This window comes from Euprymna scolopes, chromosome 17 (assembly GCF_053919585.1).
Source record: "Euprymna scolopes isolate OS-2025 chromosome 17, ASM5391958v1, whole genome shotgun sequence".
Classification (NCBI taxonomy): Eukaryota; Metazoa; Mollusca; class Cephalopoda; order Sepiida; family Sepiolidae; genus Euprymna; species Euprymna scolopes.
In genome coordinates this window covers 94,961,870-94,984,485 of record NC_136498.1, presented here as the reverse complement: position 1 = coordinate 94,984,485, position 22,616 = coordinate 94,961,870, and the positions used below count along the sequence as shown (strand labels likewise).

The 22,616-nt window shown below is 31.4% G+C and overlaps 1 protein-coding gene across 6 annotated transcripts in view; it reads left to right on the top strand.

Annotated features, from left to right (window-relative positions):
* Positions 1-22,616, top strand: part of LOC145296850 (mutS protein homolog 5-like) — a 1,881,756-nt gene that overhangs the window by 1,442,667 nt on the left and 416,473 nt on the right. For 5 of the 6 annotated variants that reach the window (XM_080142982.1, XM_080142983.1, XM_080142985.1 and 2 more), the window contains one exon: positions 11,936-11,971. The exons of the other annotated variant lie outside the window; for it this stretch is intronic. In XM_080142982.1, coding sequence (XP_079999108.1) covers positions 11,936-11,971 — 36 coding nt within the window. The remainder of the gene's footprint in view (positions 1-11,935; positions 11,972-22,616) is intronic. 6 annotated transcript variants of the gene reach the window in all.

Sequence of the window (22,616 nt, the reverse complement as noted above, 5' to 3'; positions counted from 1 at the left end):
TTACCAAGATCAGTATCGTTTTAAAGTTTGATCTTTCATACGACAAATATCGAAAAATTGTTAAAAACATTAATATCATCCCCTTCAACTAGGCACTTTTCTACAGGGGGGAGTCACTTTTTTCGCCGATATTTTTTTAAGTTATCCTCTCCTTTAGATCGTCTAGCCTTAATGTTAAAAAATGTCACTTCGGGTTTGGTGGTGGTCGTAACAGCATAGACGTTAGGTTTTACCCCGTTCTTTTCCTCCTTTGCAGTACAGGTTCGAGCCTGCCTTCCTATTACCACTTTTTTTTTTTTTTGCACAACATACACATCCAAACACCCGGGCAACGCCGGGCGCCCATGCTAGTATATATATAAAAGTGAACGTGCCTGTGTGTCTGTCTGTCTGTGTGTCTGTGTACATTTTCCTTCACACTAACTCTGTTAATTTTCAGTCTACAAACTCGAAATTTGATATACAGGGTACTGAGATGTGGGAAAGTTTATGTAATCGGTTTTCGGCTAGAAGTTAAGAGGTCAAAGTTCAACGATTTGACCTTTGAGAACTCTACCATTTTAGCCCAAAACTAAATTTTAAGTGGTCATAATAGAGATCAAAGTTTAAAAAATTGACCGCTTTTTTTTTTCTTTTTTTTTGCTCAACATACACCTCTAAATACCCGGGCAACGCCGGGCACCTATGCTAGTATATCTATAAAAGTGAAAGTGTCTGTGTATCTGTCTGTGTGTCTGTCTGTCTGTGTACATTTTCATTTACAATAACTCTGTTAATTTTCAGTCTACAGACTCGAAAGTTGATATACAGGGTACTGAGATTTGGGAAAATCTACGTGATCAGTTTTCGGCCAGAAATTTGGCTTTTAAGGGGTAAAATTCAACGATTTGACCTTTGAGAACTCTACAAAACTCCTCCGACAATTTTGGGTCTGAACATTAGAAAGTTTAGATATAGGTTCCTTAGATATGGATCTAACTTAATAATGTAATTTGCGGCCAAAACAATAAATTTTAAGGGGTCATAATAGGGGTCAAAGTTTAAAAACATTGACCTTTTTTTTTTTTGCTCAACATACACCTCCAAACAGCCGGGCACCCATGCTAGTATATATATAAATTGATGATTAAAATAAAGATTAAATAAATTACAATATTTATTAGCCTACCAAAAAGAGAATTTTTTTTATTATAATTCATTGTTTAAATTTATGATTGATTAATAAATATAATTTATTCAATTTTTATTTTCATCATCAATTTTTCTAGGTTTTTAATTGCTCTATCTTAAATTTTCTATTATCTTGATAGATTCTAATTTAAAAATATTATCTTTGTAATTATATATATATATATATATATATATATATATATATATATATATATATATATATATATATATATATATAAACATTAATGTATACTCACTGTCAAAAGCGACAGAAATAAAAATCATGCATTTCTAATGTTTGTACTAATATTCATATAAAATCATAGTAATTTAATTTTTCATATATAAATTTTCATTTTTGATGTCATAAACAAAAAAATACCCACCATTGACTTTTTATTTAGAATGGAGGCTTTCTTTTCGAATTCATTTCAAGTGGTGGAGATTGTCTGACTTGCTATTAGCATTTTTGCTCCATCTCACCCCTTAACATGGATTCTTTCAAGTTCTAGAAAAAAAGATAACTTTCTTGGGACAAAATCTATTCATATTTATTTATATACAAATAAATATACATGTATCTTTATTATAAAGTGAAGAACGTGTGTGTGTTTGTGTGCATAGTTTTTTCTTGGCAACTTTTGTTTGTTTCTCTCTTGTACACATGTGTGTATCCTAATGTTTTTGCCTGAGTGATAGATAATGACAAGAAGGGCCAAACCGTTGCATGCACTGTAAAAACTACTCTAATGTTGATGATAAGCACGTATGACATTTTGCATTTAACATGTCTGTCAGCCGCATTGTCATTCATCTACCTTTTAACTCTTTTCATCAATATATTTTTTCTTATTATTTTTATTTGATGTTTCCACAGCAATAAAGCACTCCAGTTATTGGAGTCAGCAGAGTTGATGACAACAACAATCGAAGGTCATAGAAAAATAATTCCTTCTTATCGAGATGGGTGACAAGATAAAATTGGAACATTTTATCGCTGGCTAGCCGAAAGAGTGTTTGATTGACGTTCAAGCGATTAACATAGAGTATATGCATCTACAAAATCTCTTTAAAAATAATTCGTTTCAGGAAAAAGAGATAGTGAGGAAGTGAGTGCTAAATGACTGCATGATCCTAAGGAGACTATAAAAGGACATATTTGTATGTTCCGCTCAAAGCATTTTCCATCGTTCAGGTTACAAGGCAAATAAGACAGTAAATGGAGTTTTGGTTATATCACATTGGGGATTTATCCCTGACAACTCTCGCGAAGTGAAAATAAGATTGTGGCTTGCCCATTTTTAATGCATCAAACATCTCTACAAGAAGCTATGTCGACTGTCACACTTAAATTTGAAATAGCATTATTGTCAGTCTGTCATACTTCAGTATAAAATAACGTTTTTGCTAGTCCGTCTTTACTTAAACTTGAAATAACATTTTTATGAGTCTTTCATTATTTAAGTTTGAAGTAATGTTTTTGTCAGTATGTCATACTTAAATTTGAAATTATGTTTCTACTAGTCTGTCATTACTTAAGTTTGAAATAACGTTTTTAACAGTCTGTCATTACTTAAGTTTAGAATAATGTTTTTGTCAGTCTGTCATACTTAAGTTAAGAATAACTTTTTTGTCAGTTTATAATATTCAAGTTTGAAACAACTCTTTTATTAGTCTATCACACTTAACTTTAAAATATTTTTTTCAGTCTGTCATATGTTTGAAATCAGTCTTGTCAGTCTGTCACACTTAACTTTGAAATAGTATTTTCATCAGTCTGTTATATTAAAGTTTGAAATAGTTCTTTTGTTGATCTGTCATACTTAAATTTAAAATAACTTTTTTGGTTTGTCATACTTAACTTTGAAATAGCATTTTTGTTACTTGCCATGTTGAATTGACATATCTTTAGAATATTCGTTCCTTGATTTGTTTTTTTTTTTTAATTTTTATTTAAAAAATAAGGTTTATTCATTTTGGTTTGTTTTATGGCATATCAATTTCAAGTTATGCTGACCAAAAGTAAAATTAGAAAGATCATTCTTTGTAATCATTCTGTTTGGTTGAATTTTGTTACCACTATTTGTAAAAGAATGGTTTGGAGAAAGCAGGTGGAATATTTATACTTTTTGTACAATCTTTGTCAATTGTGTATGATAGCCAACACAAAATAGAGGATCTTCACCTATAAAGAGATTTAAGTACATTATGTATGTGACCTTCTCCTCTTTTCAGTCTATTATATAACTCTAGTAACTCTTCTTAAATCTTTATCCACCTCAAATTAGTATGTTTAATTCCACATTGATGTCAATGGCCAAAAGCAATATAGTAGGTCACATAAAACACAGAGGGTGATCAAATGATGACGGTTTGATCTGGGTAGATGGCACAAGTGACATAGTAACAGGGAAATTTAGAAGTTGTTCACGAAACATGAATGACTTCTAAGTCAGACTAGAAGATGAAAAATGAAAATAATAATAATAGACTTTCCACTGTCGAGTTTCAGTTCTTCATGATGAATTGTTTCTAATTTGTTGAGTTACAGGAGTCTTGTGGCATCATAGATGAAACTACAATAGACAAGCTTTAATCTTATTTGTAGTTTCTGATCAGCTTTCTAATGAATGTGAGTCATTACTACAAGAAAATCGACCCCTTCTTACCTTTTTTGTTTCATACATGTTATGTTAAGGATGAAAGATAATTTCATATGAAAGATAATGCTCATAAATTCATAGACGTTTATATTTTGTATTTCTTTCCATTCAAATCCGTGCAAATGTTTTTTACTGTATCATACTAGAAAATCATTGGAGTACATTGAACAATCTATTCCATTATTAAAAAGGGTTACTGATAGGATATCTTATTCAAAGCACACCATTTTCCAAATTTTTTTTAATCGAATAGTGTTGTAGTGCGCCTACCCTACGGATAATAATTAACTCTTCCTCTTACTATAAAAAACCAGGAAAATATCTCTCATAGTATTAGTACACAAGTTATGCTCATTTGATAGTCTCTTTATTTGTTGTATTTACTTTTGTGTTCAATATATTTTTGGTTCCCCAACAAAAGGAGAATAGACCTGTAAATTCACTCTTGTCCACTTATCTGCCCGCACTTTTCGCAATAACTATGCCTTTTAATTTTTTTCAAATTTGGCACAAACATTAAACATGATATGAGTAAAAAAGTAGCAAAAAGGGGTGCCTTTCGGCTTAAAATGGCTAAAATTGACACTTTTGTGCTTATTAAAAAAAATTGATTCCTTGAATTTTTATAAAGCTTTCTGAAAAGTTGTAACTGAATTCTATATAAGTTTTTTTATACTTCATGATAACTCTTGGGTGTGCCTCAGGGGCTCTTTTATGGCTAATAAAAACACTCCATTTTTGGGGACTATTTTACTATATTTGTCCAAAATTTTCTGTGTATGCCTATTTAGCAGTTTTGCATAGCTCTGAACTCAAATTTAAATATGTTAAGGCCTTGGGGATTTTGGGGCTAAATGAGGTGGGGGGGGGAAATGATGGACATTTCTTTTTGTTGCAGGTGCAGAACTCAAATTTTCATATGTTAAGGCCTAAAACTGCATTGTTTGTTCATTTTCACCAGAATTTGACGCCCCTGGAGACTTTTGGGGCTAACGGTGGTGGTGGAGGGGGGCAAATGCTGAACTTAGTCATTTTTTTTTATGCCTCATTTACTGTGCACTCACGGGAGACCATGCATAATTCACTTGTGTTTCTAATAATTCCCAAGTTGTCTTTATGATCTTTATAGGACTTTGCCACACATACATTACATTCTAATTTTCTACAAAGTTTGGAATGAAAAGTGTCAATCTTCTTTTTAATCTGAGGTGTTGAATATCTCTTCTGTGTAATCATATGCTCTTTTTCATAAAAAGTTGCAATCAAGTGTTCAATTTTAATAAACGTTGGTTTCCAGTCAGATAAAATAGTCAGAAGTTTTTCTTTTGTTCCTGAAACAATTTTGATAGGAAAAACATATTTACTTCTTTCCAATCAGAATAGGGACAAAGTCAAGTATGAATTTGTATGAAAGTGTTTCTGTGGAATGAACTGGATTTAAACTTGGGACATCTAGGGTTCTACTCTGTGTCATTAACTACGTAGTCACCGTCACCCAACTTATCAAATTCCACTTTCTTAGCTTGAATAACCTTAAAGCAGGTTGATATGTCACTTTCCAAAACTATAAGTGACAGAATTGCACCAACTTTGGCATGAAGCATTCTTGATAGGTCACATATGTTGGTATGTTTCAGAAACGGATATATTTGTTTGGAGTAGATGAGTGGTCTTGTCTACAGTAATTAAGTAATAAAATCTAGTAAGTCGCCTTAATGAACTATTATTATGGTTGTGGTTCATAATATCCTTAAGCTTAAGGTTTTCCTCTCCCTGGCTGCTATTACTTGTCTTTATTTATGGCTTACACCAGTCAATCATATTCTTGTGAGGAAGAACTACATCATATATCATACAGGATAAATTTATTAATACCGCTGGTGCTTCTCCTTGTGCTACTACTACTACTACTACTAAGTAACGTTTATATGAGTTTCAGCACTATTAAGCAGTTACAACAAAATTTGTACGAAGCACCTCTGGCATGTCAATGTGTCAGAGAAGGAGACAGAACTATACTACTATTGCTACTATTTCTAATAATAAATACTTATGGTCTTAAAAGATATTGGACAACATTATACTAAATTTAGCATGGAGAACTGTTGGGATGCCAAGCTTGTTAAAACATGGCCATCACAACTAATAATCTATTAATAATGGAGATTAGGTATCTGTATGTTTGAAGCCTAAACTATACTATTACTATCTTTTAATGCATAATTAATTTTACTATGCTATTTCAAACTAATATACTATCTTTCAATGCTTAATACAGGGGGGTGGGTAGTGTAGTATGCTTTGTTGTCATGATACCATTCTTCCCAGGCATTATCTACTGTGTTTTTTGGTAAGAGGGTGTTGTATAATATCTATTGTCGGGAGGGGTGGTAGCAATGTACTCTATGTTCATTCCATATGATACTTTTTTTTGGCAAGGGGTGAAGTGTAGTATCCATTCTGTGGTCTTTATACCATACTCCTGGAGGTTACTGGTTTTTTTTTTCTTTTTTTTTTTAGTAAGGGGAAGTGCAGTATCTATTGTTGTGATACCATCTTCCTAGGTATTACTTCCTCTTGCGGGAAGAATAGTGTATTATATATGCTCATTGGTTATATATACTAGCAAAAATATACAACCACAGCAAGTATAATTTTTCTAGTATTAATAATAGTTATTACTATTATAAACACTTATAGGCTCCAAAACTATTAGCTAGAATTACAATTGCACCAGATTTGTTAGAAAACACGTTGTGGATACTGGATATAATAAAATTCAGGATACTAATGATGTTCCTTAAAATCTCAACAGCTCTAGACTAGAATCCTAGTCTAAAAGCCGTACTTTCCCAGCATTTTAGCTGGCATAAATGATAATAATAATAATAATAATAATAATAATAATAATAATAATAATAATGTTGCTGATGATAATGATGGAGTCACATTTTTCTATCTTAGTCATATTTCCTGTTAGTCTCAGCATTGAATACCCAATTTACTGTTTAGTTTTTTGTTGTTTTTTTAAAGCACCTGTAAGCAAGGTCTACTGCTGAGAGAGAAAATTAAAAGCCTTCATAAAACATCAAAAAGAGGTCGTTTTGTTTGTTTATCTGTTATTTCTTGAGGGGGGGGGGGGCTTTTTTCTTTCAAATTTCCAAAGATGAGGACAAAATTCCTCAGGAAAGTATACACAATCTTAAAGACGTTAGTATCTCTGATTTAAATCGCTGGATCTTCAATGGTTTGTCAGTGGAAAGGTAATGTAATATTCGCAGCCCCAAATTTGTTTTATTCATTTTTCCTCAAAGCTAGCTCTACCTCTCTCACCCTCTGACCTATGCACATAAAGTAAGATATCAGTGACACATGTCAAGTATTAGAGCTCTCTGTTGGGCAGGTATGATTTGAAAAAAAATAAAAATAACGTTTGCAGTGTTGAATTCTGAGAAGAAATGTAAAAAACAAAACTGAATAAAAAGCGACAATAAAATGCTTAAAAGGATATAAATATGCTTAATTTTCTTATAAAAGGCATGTTAGAGTGTTTGATACACATACATTATCAAATACCTGATACCCCTGAGGACAAAGAAGATAATTAAGCTATTATTTGGTCCTCTTGTGACAAGGCAATAACACATTGGTTAGAAATTGGTGACAGATTCTGTTGTAAAATGAAATACAATAAAATAACTTAAGAAATCAATACAATCGAGGACCACTCACATAGATATCTTCAAATATATACTTTTAATATATTGATCAGTTACTATTTAGTAAGGCCAAAAGCCACTCAAGGATAAGTATTAGTGAGATTGTCAGATGGATAATGAATAACACTATTAAAGGATTGAAAATGAAATGACAGAATTTAATTACTTAAGAAAACAGCTTGACAAAAAAGTTGTTGATATTAGATTTGAAGACGACTATGTTGTAATCAGCAGGGAAGCAGTCCAGTAGTATTGTTTCCACTAATCAGGCGTTCTTTGAAAGAAATTCTGATCATGGAACTTTCATTTGTTTCAATAAAGCAATTTATTTTTCAAAAATAGTATCAGATAAGTTATTTCTTCCCTGTTAATGAAAACATCATCTGCTGATTGCATTAGCTTTTTCTAGATTATTTTTTCTGACAGCTTACTGGAAGCTGGAAGGTGCTGATGCAACCATGGGCCAGGTTCTGAATCAGCACTCCCAAAACAACATAGAAGTTTATGATTCATATAATCTGGATTTATTACATACAAGCAAATATCTTCTTGCCATCCTGCAGCTATTAATCTAGCTCTAATTATTCATTTTACATTACGTATATTTAAGATAAATTTATTGCAATTTTGAAAATTAATAATTTTCATTTGGATTAGTTCCCTTGAAAATTAATTAACGTACTATTAAAATTGCACATTCATTAATTTTCAAGGGAAGTAATTCAAATAAAAACTATTAATTTTTAAACTGTTTAGTTTTTTTTTCTTTCTTTTTTTTTTTAAGCACCTGTAAGCAACGTCTACTGCTGAGGAGAGTTAGAGAGAAAATTAAAAGCTTCCATAAAACATCAAAATTTTTTATTAAAGATACGTTTTTAGATAAGAAAAGGTTTTAGTAATTTATCCTTTTTTTCATTAAATCATTTTAATTACTGCGAATATCGACAAATTCGATAATAAAATTACAAATGAATAACACAGACTATTATTTTTTTTATAAACCATTTAAAAGGAATTATGCAAATTAAGCATATAGATTGCTTTGTTTGGGTTGTTCCTCTTTTACTATTTCAAAGGATTAAATAACAGTTAGCCTTTTAGATGGTACATTTTACCATATATAAACTATTTCGAAAGATTATGTTATTGATTTAAATAACAGTTAGCCATTTTGATGATAATATAGGTGTGTTAAATATAAAAAAACACATTAATTTAGGTTAATCTATATAATAGAAGTGAATGTCGTTTATAGAGATCGCTTTGAACTATGAATGATCATTTAAGCAACTTTAATTTTATGAGCAAAGAAGGGAAACTTATTGATTGAGATTGTCGGACTGACTTCCTCATCTTGGTTGTAAGTCAGTCCGACAATCTCAATCAATGAAAACACCTCATCTCAAAAATACAGACAATTACTAAGGGAAACTTAATTTTAAAATAATTGATAATAGTAAAAAAGAAAGGAAAAAATTTTCACATATACAAATAACATTTTCATGAGTAAAGATTAGTTCTGTTCTCTTTTTCTTATCAAATAGTTTCGTTTCAATGCTTTCAAGTAGTGAAATAATAATCAAATTACGGAGTGGTAGTGAGTGGATGAAGCAAGCTAGTAACAAATAAAATAAAGAAATGTATATAATAATGAAATTCTGTATCACATAAATTCTAAAGACAAACTATAAAGAAAAAGAAATGAATAATCAAATTATGAAAATGATAAATCAAAATAATAGAAAATCTACCGTCTAAAAAGGTATTGTCATATTGGAATTCAAAATTAAACAGTTAACAGACCAGATAAGTGCTGCATTTTTTTTATATAAATATATCTATTTATTAAAATTAAAATCGAATTTTCGACCCATAAAAGAGCTTTCTTCAGGAAAATCCAGATATTTTTTTCTTTCTTTTATGGTGATGTTTTATGGTGACGTTTTCAAGTATTCATAAAGAGTGAGGTTTTAAAGGTTCGATTCAGTGTGCATGTGCCGGTTATGTACATGTATGTTAAAATAATTAAAAAAAAAAAAAAAAAAAGAACTGTGATATTGGAATTCCAAATTCCAAATGAATTAATCGCATTAGAATTTACTCATCTTGGTTCATCGACACAAGTGTTTAATTAAGTTTTTTTATTTTTTTTTATGGAAATTGTTCCAGACAAGGTATGAAGTCAATTAATATAAGGAGCTTAAAAAAAACCCACTTCAAGTAAAAAACTAGCCAACGATAAATGTTAGATGAATAGATTCGGACTGAGAAAACAATAATTCTTCCTCCTTTTTCAGAAACATCGCTCATGGAATGTGAGGAGTAAAGGACAAAATAAAGGAAGTGAGAGTTAAAGTAAAACCGACCTCCACTTTCTACTCTCTTTAAATGCTTTTCTTTGAGGAATTAATAGATTCATTTTTTTTTTTATTGTTCGCATTTGTTTATTTGGCATTGTCAACTGACATATGCAAAATGTAAAAAGTCATGTTTATGGAAGTTGTTACCAAAAATATTTTTTACTTTTCATTCTACTCCTTTTTAATATAATGAGAAGGTGATGCCTTTTATGAGTAAAGAAACTTGAATTATTTGCATACCTCAGAGAGCTTTGCCATATGCTTGAAAACAAATTCTGCCACTTATCGTCTTTGGGTAGTCTTTCAGCTGTCAGGAGCAGCATGTCAGTTTCAACCTTTATCTAGTCAGCCCATTTCTTTGATGGCTGTCCTCTTGATCTTCTTGAATTAAATCTTCTTGATATGATTTGTTTACATGGCCGGAGTCAGGTAGCATGGAAATATGTCGAAATCATGTTAATCTCTTTGCATAACGTTATTGATAAATCTGTTAATTTTAAATCTCTGTTTTATATCTGCGTTTCTTGGTCTATCTTGCAGTTACCCCATTCCAAAAACATTAAGAATTCCTTTCATTCTCTGCCAATATACTCCATGTTTCACTTGTATATATAGAAACGGAAACTATCAAGTAAAGAAACATATTTCATAAACTACTAGTAGTCGAATCGAAATTACATAGTGAATTAAATGAAATGAAATAGGTTTTAATTAAATTATTTTCATGTACTTATTAGACTACCCATGACCAGTTGAATCACAACCAATGTTTTCCCTCTGATTTCGTTTGAACATTCATAGACTGTTAGGTGTCTATTCAAAATATTTACTTGCATAATTAAAAATAATAATGTTTGATGAGGACTGATAATTTGTATTACTTAGATTATTTGAACTACTATATCTGCAGTGTTATTTTCACAATATTTATCAACTGCAGTGTTATTTTCACAATATTTATCAACTGCAGTGTTATTTTCACAATATTTATCAACTGCAGTGTTATTTTTACAATATTTATCAACTGCAGTGTTATGTTCACAATATTTATCAACTGCAGTGTTATTTTCACAATATTTATCAACTGCAGTGTTATTTTCACAATATTTATCAACTGCAGTGTTATTTTCACAATATTTATTAACTGCAGTGTTATTTTCACAATATTTATCAACTGCAGTGTTATTTTCACAATATTTATCAACTGCAGTGTTATTTTCACAATATTTATCAACTGCAGTGTTATTTTCACAATATTTATCAACTGCAGTGTTATTTTCACAATATTTAGGTTGATATAATCCACAACCTTTTTCAGGTGTATCTTGTCGAACTAGAGAATCGTTCTGCTGAATTCTGGAATCTGCACAAAATTTAGAACGGAACCCTTTATTTAATCCATGGAAGTAGCATACTCTTTTGAGTAGAAGTCCTAAGGAATTTGCAGTTGTATTTTTAGTGCCGCCCTCACTGAGGATTGAACCTTCAACCTCAAGAAGAGTGTACGACTGAATTTTACTAAGTACTTTCACTATGGGTTAAAATAAAATTCAAGATGAGAACAGTTCAAATAATCGAAATAATAAAAATTATAAGTATTTTTTTTATTTCTATAACATTATGGATCGTATAGAAGTGAAGAGTTTGGTTCTTTTGTTATCTAATTTCCACATGTGTTTACGGTTTGTATGGAAACACTATTTAAATGAGCTGAAATTTGAATCATCCTTTATCTAAATGCTCACAGATATTAAAAACTATAATAGAGTGGTTGAATCAACACACAATGAGAGAGTGTGAGAGAAATACATAGTTAAGTGAAAGGTGGGTGACTTGTTCAATTAATTGTAATTTATCATTAATTAAAAAAATGAAAAATGGATTTATTTTTTCAAACATAACCTAATCTCAGAACTAAAAGATATTTGAACATGTATTGCGTGTCATCTAAAAAGCTAATAATAAATAACTTTGAATCTGTTTTACTGAAAAATAAAAATATTAATTTTTTTTCTTTTTACAGGAAGGATCAAATTGTAATTGACAATACAACACTTAGGTGAGTTTTGTAAAAATATTAATATCACCTGTGATCTGCTGGGTCAATATTTCTCATTATTATTAAATATATGATTGACTATGATATTGACTGATAATTACGTTTTTACAGGGATAGGAAAGTATTATTAATTAAAACATCTTAATTACAAAATATTTTGTACATTTATCTTGGTTTACAAATTATTTGGCTTTGCTTAACACAATATATAACTGGCTGCGTTGAAATACAGGTTTCTCCTAATAAATCAAAACTCTTTATTATTATTATTGTTGTTGTTGCTGCTGCTGCTCCTCCTTCTCCTCCGGCTCTTACTTGTGCTAGGCAAACAGTTGGAGAGGTCTAATCTGATAAATCAGTAAGTAATTATTTACTAACTTCTCCACAAGGGCAGAGTGGAAAAATCTAACTGTTCAAAAGAGTCAGTCTAGATTGAGAAAAAATATTAAAATTGCCTCAGTGTTACATGATAAAAGGGCTGCCCCCTTTTCATGTAAGTAAAAAAAATAAGAAATTAGTTAAATGTAAATATGAAATAGGATAGTCAAGGATTCGAACTTGCGAAGCTAGATTTGGAATTGAAAATTCCAATCATTAGTTAAAATAAATACAGAATGTTATTGATATAAGGAATTGCAATTGTTTAGCTTACATATCTGTGTATGGAAAAAGGAATGTAATAATGAAATTTGTTTCTGTTAAGGAATTTAATCGTCAATTGAAATTGTAAACATATTTTGTAAAAATGTTATTTGAAAAATAGGTTACTAAACTCGGGGTCATGTCAAGTTTGGCAACGTGATGCATGTCATTCAACGTGCTTTATGAGCACATGTTTAATCATGCGATGACGTGACGAGTTCTCAATATGGGTAGAGTTTTTAGATGCAGTGTGGGAGAAGAGTTGGAGAGAAGCAAAGAGGTTCAGACCGATTCTCCGTTAGAATCAAGACACCCTCTAGAAGTGTGAGGGTTTTTAGAAATAGCCATGTAAAGAAACTTTGAATTCCTCAAGCGAAATCATGACCGGTCATGAAATAAAAGAACATCATCATCTTTGTGTATCTGCATCTTCTGTGTTCATCATTACAACGAGAAAGGTAACGTGTTTATATTATATGCACAACTGTCAAAACGTAAATGTCAAACGCACTATCTCTCAGTCTATCTATCAAGATATTCATAAATCTCCTCTCATTGAATTGGTTCTCTCGTAGTAACATGTACACTGTCTATTATATATATATATATATATATATATATATATATATACAGAAATCTCCCTCTCTTTATATATACCTGTTTATGCCTCCAGTATGCTATCTCTTACAACATGAATACTCCTAAGACATATGAACACTCAACACATGAACACTCCTAAGACTGTCTCTGTCACTCTAAGACTTTCTAATACTAACATGAACAACAAAACATAGTCTCAGATTTGATACATCAATAATAACACCCTACGTAATATCAGTTAAGAAAGATTAATTCTTCACGGATCAAGGACATAAAAGATAAAGTGCAGCATCATAGCAGATACTGTATTCTAGCTGTAACTCACCTAATCGTACAAGAAATATAAAAGTTAACCTTTGTGAACTTTAATATCTTATTGCAGGCCTTAACCCTACATTTTAATTTGTTTACAGGAAACATACTGGAAGGAAAATAACCCAACCAATAAAAACAATAAAAAAAAACTACTGCATGTTGAACCACACAAATGAGCTGGCTAACAGTCACCGGTGGCTCATCAATTATTATTAAAAACAACATCTCACATAATGAAATCAATTTTAAAACGGAAATGCAAGTGATTACAATATTAGCAACTCTTTACATTAAACAATTACCACATGTTCACTGTATCTAACACACAGTAAAATTATTAGAGAAGCAAAACTAGACAACTAAATACAACTATCAGAATCCTTTCTCATAATGGAGGATTTTAATAGTCCCAGCATTATATAGGGCTGTTGAAAAACTAACAGAAGTGGCCAAATTGTTGCAATCCTGATAAACAAAGCTATATATATTTGGATAGTTCGGATTTCTGTTCTCGTTTTGGGTGTTATTCATATGTCCTTTCGGTCGATGTAACCCCTGACATTTTTCAGGTGTATCTTGTTGAACTCGGGGATCTTTTTATCAAACTCTGGAATTTGCATGGGAGTTCGAATTTGCACAAATTTGTGTGCTCTCATTCCGTCATCCATGACTGGGTAGAAGTCTTAAGTAATTCACAATTGTATTTTCAGTGTAGCCTAGACTGAAGATTGAACTTCCAATCTTCAGAATAGTGTAACTTGCAATTGCATTTACCAAGTACTTTATCCACTATGCCACAGATTCTTCAAGTTTAAGTTTTAAGCCTAAAGTGTCTTATGATGAAATTTAATTTCAAGAAATCTTGTTTGATTTCCAACAACTAATGATAAAGATCAATTCAAATCTGAAATATTTGAATTTTTAAATCTAAGGTTGTGCTCATATTATACCCCCCCCCCTAAAAGCCCATAAAACTACTCCAATGAAACTGAAATTAAGGGCGCATTTATTAATTGATCTCTAATAACTATCATTAAAATTTCTTTAAAATTAAAGGCTTCTGAAATTTTATATCATCTATGTTTTTACCTACTTTACATGAACCTAAAGTAAACAAAATATAGCACACATTTGGACCTTCTATGTCTAGAATCTGTGTTTCAAAAATTCAGGATGATCGCTTAAGAAGTTGAGGTTAGAAAGGATTCCTGTACATAACAATGTATGAACATGTCTAATTTTATATATAACTCATAGAACGTATCAACCTGGCATTTTAGTTCAATTCAAGATAACTGCTTTGTTCTGTAATGAAAATGATTAATAATTTAATTTAATTTTGAAAATGCTACGTGACTTGTTCTATGATCATCATAAATGATTTCACCTGATATAAATTTCTGATTTTCCATCATGACAAAGAAATCTAGATTTCTCTTGTGTTCACATTGTAGCAATCACTTGTTGAATATCTCTCATCTTCAAGTGGCCCTTATATTTCTTCTGTCATTTTTCTACTTCATATAAGATTCCAACTTAAAGGATGCTCAAGAATTCACACTCAACACCTTCCTCTTCTCATCTACAAACCAATTCTTCTCTTAATTCTCATCAACGGAAGCCACATCATCATTTCATTATTTCATCTTGTATTCAACATTATTTAGCTCTCTTTATATAAAATGCATAATACTCTTTACTGAATATAAATTATATATATATATATATATATATATATATATATATATGGGAGGTATATATATTAATTTGGAGGAAATTAGACCTAGAGTCTAAAGAGCAGAGTTTATTTTAATGTATTAGTAAATGTACTAATACTATTAAAAGAAAAAACAATGCTCGTTGTAATGAAGATATATAAAGCTCACTAGGTATATATATCCTAGAGCTGATCGTTCCGGAAACGATGTTTTATTGAAATAGACAATATGTCTTGAACAGTAATTTGATAAAAAGATTTTTTTATGTTTAAACAAAGTTTCCTTATCAGCAAAAAAAATGTGTGTGTGTGGGTTAAAGATATCAAAATAAACTAGCATTTTTGTATTAAGGCAGATATTCCTGAAAATATTTTTAAAAAATAATAAAGAAAAATAGGTTATATATATATATATATATATATATATATATATATATATATATATATATATATATATACACATACACTAGTAGGCAGACCCAACGTTGCCTGGGATTGAATGATGATCAACGTATGTTTCACACTCCATATTTTTATTGTCATCAAAATTGGTGAAATCGCCCATTTTTCAATCAAATCGATTGATTGCCTGCTCTAGTTGGGGATCCATTGTGGTGCACTGAAAAAAAGCTTCACATGCCTTTCCAGAGCAACCAATAATCTACAGTACATTGTAGGCTACATTACACTGTAGAGAACCTACTGTTTATTTTATAAAATAATTTTTAACGGCTTGAATAAAAGTTTATGCTTATGATTATGTTCTAGTCATGAGAGAACATTTTAATGGCATTGTGTGTTTCACAGATGAAAAGCTCCTTAAAAGAAGCTCCATACATGGAAGCTCTGTTTGGTTTTAGATACATAGTAGAAGAAAAGAAATTTCTTTGCAATAGTGGTAGCTAGTTGCCATGACGATTTTACTAGGAGGAACAAGAGAACAGTTGAGCATCTGTAATGAAAATAATGATAGAATAGAGGAAGATAAGCAACATATTTTCCATACGAATGTAGGAAATTGAAGAAATTATTCTTTATTAGGTTTTGAAGCCGATTTTGCATTCTGTCAAGGCAAGAAAGAGTGATCTAACTACCAACCTCCCCTTCCCCGCAAAAAAAAAAATAAAAAATAAATATTGCATCAGTACTCCATCTTAGGACGTATCTGATTCTTATACAGGTATAAGATTGTGTCAGGAGTCAGGTAACTACTGAAGCAGTAGAATGATCCAACTATGTTTATGGTGACCCAAGCAACATATTTAATGTAAATCTTGCAGACCTAGGAGCTCATCAAAGCAAAAACCATTACTAAATTACAATAATTATGAACCACTATGGTTGAACAATTCCTGTTTCCAGCATGGACGGTGGCTTATTGCATAAACAGCTGAAGTTCTATTGTCTTGATGATACATAGCAATTTTTTATTCTCTCTTTTATTTTTCGTTGTTCATTTTATTACAGCCGTCTTCACCTTTTTAATGACAATGATTGTAAAAGTTATTAATAATGACAGCACACAGTTATTTGGAGGCTAACAGTTCTTTCAGGAGTTTTTTTTCTTTTTCAGTATGCATATATTGTAACACATAAGTCTTTTCCAAATCCATTTTCCAGGAGTGGAAACAGCTATCCATAACATGATAACTCTCTTTAAAGGTTTAGAAAACAGAAAAAGATATTATCAACATATTTAGTGCATGTGCCTGGAGACTCATTTTAACTTCTAGTGGAATTTTCAATTTTTCTTCACCTTTTTCTTATGCCTTGTTAAATGTTTTTTACTCCTAACAGAGGGGGGGGGTATGACACCAATGATTTCGACGATCGTTTTTATAACCACAAGTTATAATAACCAACCAGCTTCCAAAGTTACTATAAAAATTGTCGAATTTTGGATTCAATCAGTTCGCCGTTGTCTACGTCATTAACCGCATTTGATTCTTTGCTGCCATCTTGTTACTGGCAATTACTTCACACTCAGTATCAGGACTGCACTGCTTCTTCAATGCCATCTTTATTTAACATAACGTCTCAACACTTAACATGTGTAAATCTCAAGCTACAGTGGAGTTCACAATGATGCATTTTTGTCTCCATGTGACACGATTACAGGTTTGATCTAGATGAAGGCTGATTTTGCAGAGATCGCATCTGTGCAAAGTTTCTGCTTATCTCATGATCAGCCTTTTTCTCAGTCGCTTCTCAATGACTTCTAATGCAGAAACAAGTATTGCAACAGTGTTGTTGTTGGTTCTTAATATGTGTTCAAACTGAATCGCTATTCTCTCAACTTGCAGTCAATCGGTGCAATGCCATAGAATGTGCAGATATCCTCATTGCAATGTAGTTTAGCAATATAATTCCAGACATTCAGCAGAACAGTCTGATTTCCAAAATCGCGAATCTTCACTACACCTTTCATATTGTACATAAACACTTCTGGAAACTGTACAAAGTCACAGATTTTACAATAGTCCAGCAGATCTTCACCTTAAAATTGTCCGTTATTCTATATCATCTAACCATATGTGAAAAAGTAATTTTTTACACTATTTTAATACATCCATATCAAATATTACCACACTTATTGTAAAAGATACATTGTATACGATAAATTGAACACAATAGCTGGGTATACAGGTGCATACTTTCCCTAACAGTATTAGTGTATAAACCACTGCAATAGATCTTAGCCTATCCAATTCCTTAATCTGTGATGATATCCATAAGGCCAATTATGCACACTCCATATTTTCACACTAATACTTCATTGTTGCATTGAAACCATACATCAATTACAAATGGAGATTTGTTATCTGTTTGTCTGAAACTAAAACTATACTTCCATATCTGAAACTGAAAATATATTATTACCATCTGTTAATACTCAATTCAGTTTTCTGTACTATATTATGAGGGACGTTCCAAAAGTGATGCCTCCTATTGTTTATTCCGCCCAAATAGATCAGAGAGGATTGCAAAATTCATTGTTCTGATTACTGAAACTTTCATCTCTTTGCTGCAGATATTGGTGGTATGAGACTCTAAGAAAGCAACCCCTGTCATGGGTGTGCATCAGAAGCAACGATGTGTCATTGAATTCCTGGTGAAAGTGCGTTAAGAATTGTGGTGACTATGTAGAAAATTTAATTTTGATGCACAAAGGGTCACTCATTTTAATGGTACTATTCCTGTCTTTGGAGCTCCTCAACTTTTTTAGTTAAAAAAGTCTGTGGCTTTACTTTGGAACAGCCCTTCCAGACTCATGTGCTATCTTTTCTGTCATGATACCATCTTCTCGGGCTTTACCTCCTCCTTTTTGTTTAGAGAGGGTGCAAGATAACTTTTGTGGTCATGATGTTGTCCTCTCGGGGATTATCATTTTTGTGGGGAGGGATCGAAGGGTAATGCACTGTTCTGTTGTCATTATACAATACTCCTAAACTTTATTTTTTCCTTTGGAGGAATAGTGTAGTATCTGTTCTGTTATCATGAGATCATCCGCCAAGGAATTACTTCCTTTAAGAGTAGTGTAGTATATGTTCGTTTGCCATATTACTATCCTCTGCAAAGAATTCTGACAAAAGAGCCTTCAATGGGAATAAGTATGATATTAATAAGGGCATCTATATATTTCTCTCACTCTCTACGTTGATTCAACCACTTGCTAATATTTCTTAATATCTCTATGAGCAAGAAAGAGTGATTCTTTCTTCAGTGTTACCATCTCATTCATGTATGTATTTCTGTACACATGGCAAATATGCATGTGAATTAGTTTGCAAATGAAACAGATGAAAAAATAATAAGCCTCTTTGTTTCTATATAAGAATAATAAAGAATAATGATATTCCTATATGATAATAATAAAGAAGTAAAGAGACTTATAATGACATCTTTTAAAAGCAGCTCAGACTCAATTCCTTCCACAGTATTGCTCATCATCCAACTAACAATCTTTTTAAACCTTTTCCTTTTGGCTATTCCACTATAGCCACTATATTCCACTGTTGTCGAATACTGGGTAGAAACCGTGACTGCAGGAAGTACATGTGACAACCGGACTTAATCCACCTTTGGAAATAATCTAGAGTGTCTGAGAACTTTCATGACTTCACCAGTTCCAACAAGTGTTGGCCACCCAACTCACCTGATTGCAATCTCATGAATTATAACGTGTGAGGCACAGTTCAAAAAGACAACCCATACTACCTGTAAATCAAAGACAAAGTGATTGCCAGGATGAAATTTCTTTAAATGACATATATTTAGTAAAGGTCTTCTAAGAAACGCGCTATAAATTTTGAGAATACATCCATTATTGGCTGAAATATGGCATTTTTATTTCCTTTCTAAAATGTGTAGAATTTTTCTTGAATATCTTGTAGACACATGTATTTTTCTGTGTTGAAGCACATACATAACAAAAAAATTATCATTTCACTTGGCAACACAAAAAAAAACTTGTTAACTGTTTACATTGAAGTTAAAAATTTATGTCACAAATCGGTGAAGCACTTATCAGGAAAATTTATGGCAAAGGATTTCTCCTGACATTGCATGAAATGAATGATTCTTCCACTCCAAAATTTCTTGATATTTGTTTTTCTAATCGCATAAAATGGTGAAAAGATTTGATCAGGAATTTTCTACATACTATATAAACATTCGTTACTTACTATAACATAGGAGATTATACATACATACATACACACACACACATATATGAAGAGGGAGAGAGAGATACACAGGCGCCAAAAAGAAAGTCCGCGTTTGTATTTTTGTCAAAAACTGCAAATTTAAGCTAAATTTAATGTAACTGTTTAAACAAACCTCATTTGATTGGCCTTTTATTCTTCTATAGTTTTCCATGCTTATATTTGACATTTAATTGAAATATTCTCGTGTTCACATCAATTTAAAAAAATAACTTCAAATTGAGGAGGCAAAAAGAAAGTCCGCACAATGGAAAATTGTTAGTTAAATGTAACTTTAGGACATTAATGCAACACAAATACAACAGGAACACAATGAACTAGTTAATATTTAGTAGCATAGCCCTTCTGCAATTTGACAGCCTCCAACTTTTGGGGAATTCCTTGAATTAGACAGTAGCAATACTCCAGGGAAAGGGCATCCCACTTTTTTTAAATTTTTGTCAAAAGTTCTTCCAAATTTGAAATGTTATCATTGCGTAGCTGTTGCTTGATGTAATGTCATACGTTTTCGATAGAATTGAGGTCTGGCGATTGTGCAGGCCAATCCAAACACGGAATATCATGCTCTTACAGGAACCTCTTTACATTGCCAACTGTGTGAATGGGAGTATTATCCTGCATGAAGATGGGATTACCATCCCAATTCCGACCAAAGTAGGGTAAAAAATGCTCAGTCAACATATTAATGTACTTGGTCGAATTAATTTGACCTTGCAAGCGAATTATAGGCCCTGGACCATTGGTACTGATAATGCCCCACACCAAAACAGTTATATTAAATTTAGCTTAAATTTGCAGTTTTTGAAAAAATTACAAGTGCGGACTTTGTTTTTGCCGCCTGTGTATATTGTCTGTTTGAAAAGTATTTAAGTATGAGAAAATGAAACCAAGATGATATGCAATATGTTTGAATAAAAGCAGCGATAGGATCACTAGCGAATAAATGTAACAATATTCTGTGACCAGTATGAAACTGCTTTTTAAGAATCCCCATTCTTACATACTCGTGTATAACTCATGCACATTTCCTTTCAAGGCGAATGATTTTTGTTATTTTGTTTTAAAATATGTAAATCCTACAACCATTCCATGTCAAGTAATTTTGCTAGTTTTTATATAAAGGGATAGGTCTTATTCTTTTTTCTTTCTTAATAGCTGTATTTTAACAAATAGCAAAACAAACAAGAACACACCTAAAAAATACAAAACCCCCTAAACAATGAGAAAATAAGTCATGAAACAAGAACATATATTTTGTTACATTAAGAATAGGACAGACACATTTCCTCTTTTTTCCTCTTTCTTAACAAGCATATACATTAAATATCTTTATATTTTCTTCTGAAATTAATACAATCTTATAATATTTTCTCTGTTCTCTTATTTTGATACGATTTACACTTTAAACAAGAAATCTCAAATTAAAATTTGTCATCCTAGAATTAATTTTGATCTTTTAAATTAAAAAACATATATATTTCCTCTTTTTACAGGCTTGTGTGCACACATTTTGTTATTATTTCTACCATTTTCACATCTGTGACATTTAATCTTAATGTCAGAACTATTAACTGTTATAGAAATAAGACAACATTGCCAATTATTTTTCTTTGGGTTTTACTGTGGTCCGTTTGCCATGGATTTTTATCACAATGTTATGAGCTAATTTATTTTTAACATCAAAAATATATGTGAATCTTGTATGAAGTTAATTTACATTTCCATTGAACGCATTCTCATCAATGGTGGTTTGATGAGTTTCTTCTTAATCATTTTATCTGTATTCTTTGGACTAGTGTTCTCATTTTGAGTTTTATTTTTACAAAGTTTCGGTTGATGTAATCTATGACCTTCTTCAAATGTGTCATATCGAACCTCGAGAATCTTTCTGTAAAACTCAGGAATCTTTATTTAATCCACGGGGTAGAATACCTTCATTCCATCAGCCATGACTGGGTAAAAGTCCTAAGTCATTTGCAATTGTATTGTTGAGCATCGCCTGAACTAAGGATTAAACCTTCAGCCTCCAGAAGAATGTAACTTACAACTGAATTTTACCAAGTACTTTATCTATTATGCCACAGGTCCTTGTGCAAGGATTCATAGTGGATAAAATACTGACGATATGAGAGCATACTATCCCCATGGATTAGATAAAGGGAGCCATTCAAAATTTCGTGCAGATTCCCAAATTCGACAGAAAGATTTCCAAGTTTAACAGAAAGATTCTCAAGTTCAACAAAATACACTGGGAGAAGGTTGGAGATTTCATCGATCGCAATGTTGTGCAAATGACAGTTAAGATGAGAACAGTAGGGCAAAGAATCCAAATAATATAAATAACCAATCCTCATCTCAAAATTTAGAAACATAATTTCTACTTATTGTCTCATAGCATGTTTTTTTCAGATTATCAGAACTTTTGGGGTATCAGAATTGGAAAATTTTGTACTTCATTTCTGATTCCGAAAACGATTCGTTTTTATTTTTTAAACTTAATTTTCCATTGGTGGTACTAATAAATATTTATTGTTTTAAAACTACCAGTAAAACTAAAATCTAATAATAAAATCGAAATAATTTGTGTAAAAAAATGATGAAACTTTTCATAAATACATTAGGTATCCTTTTAAAAAATATAGTTGAT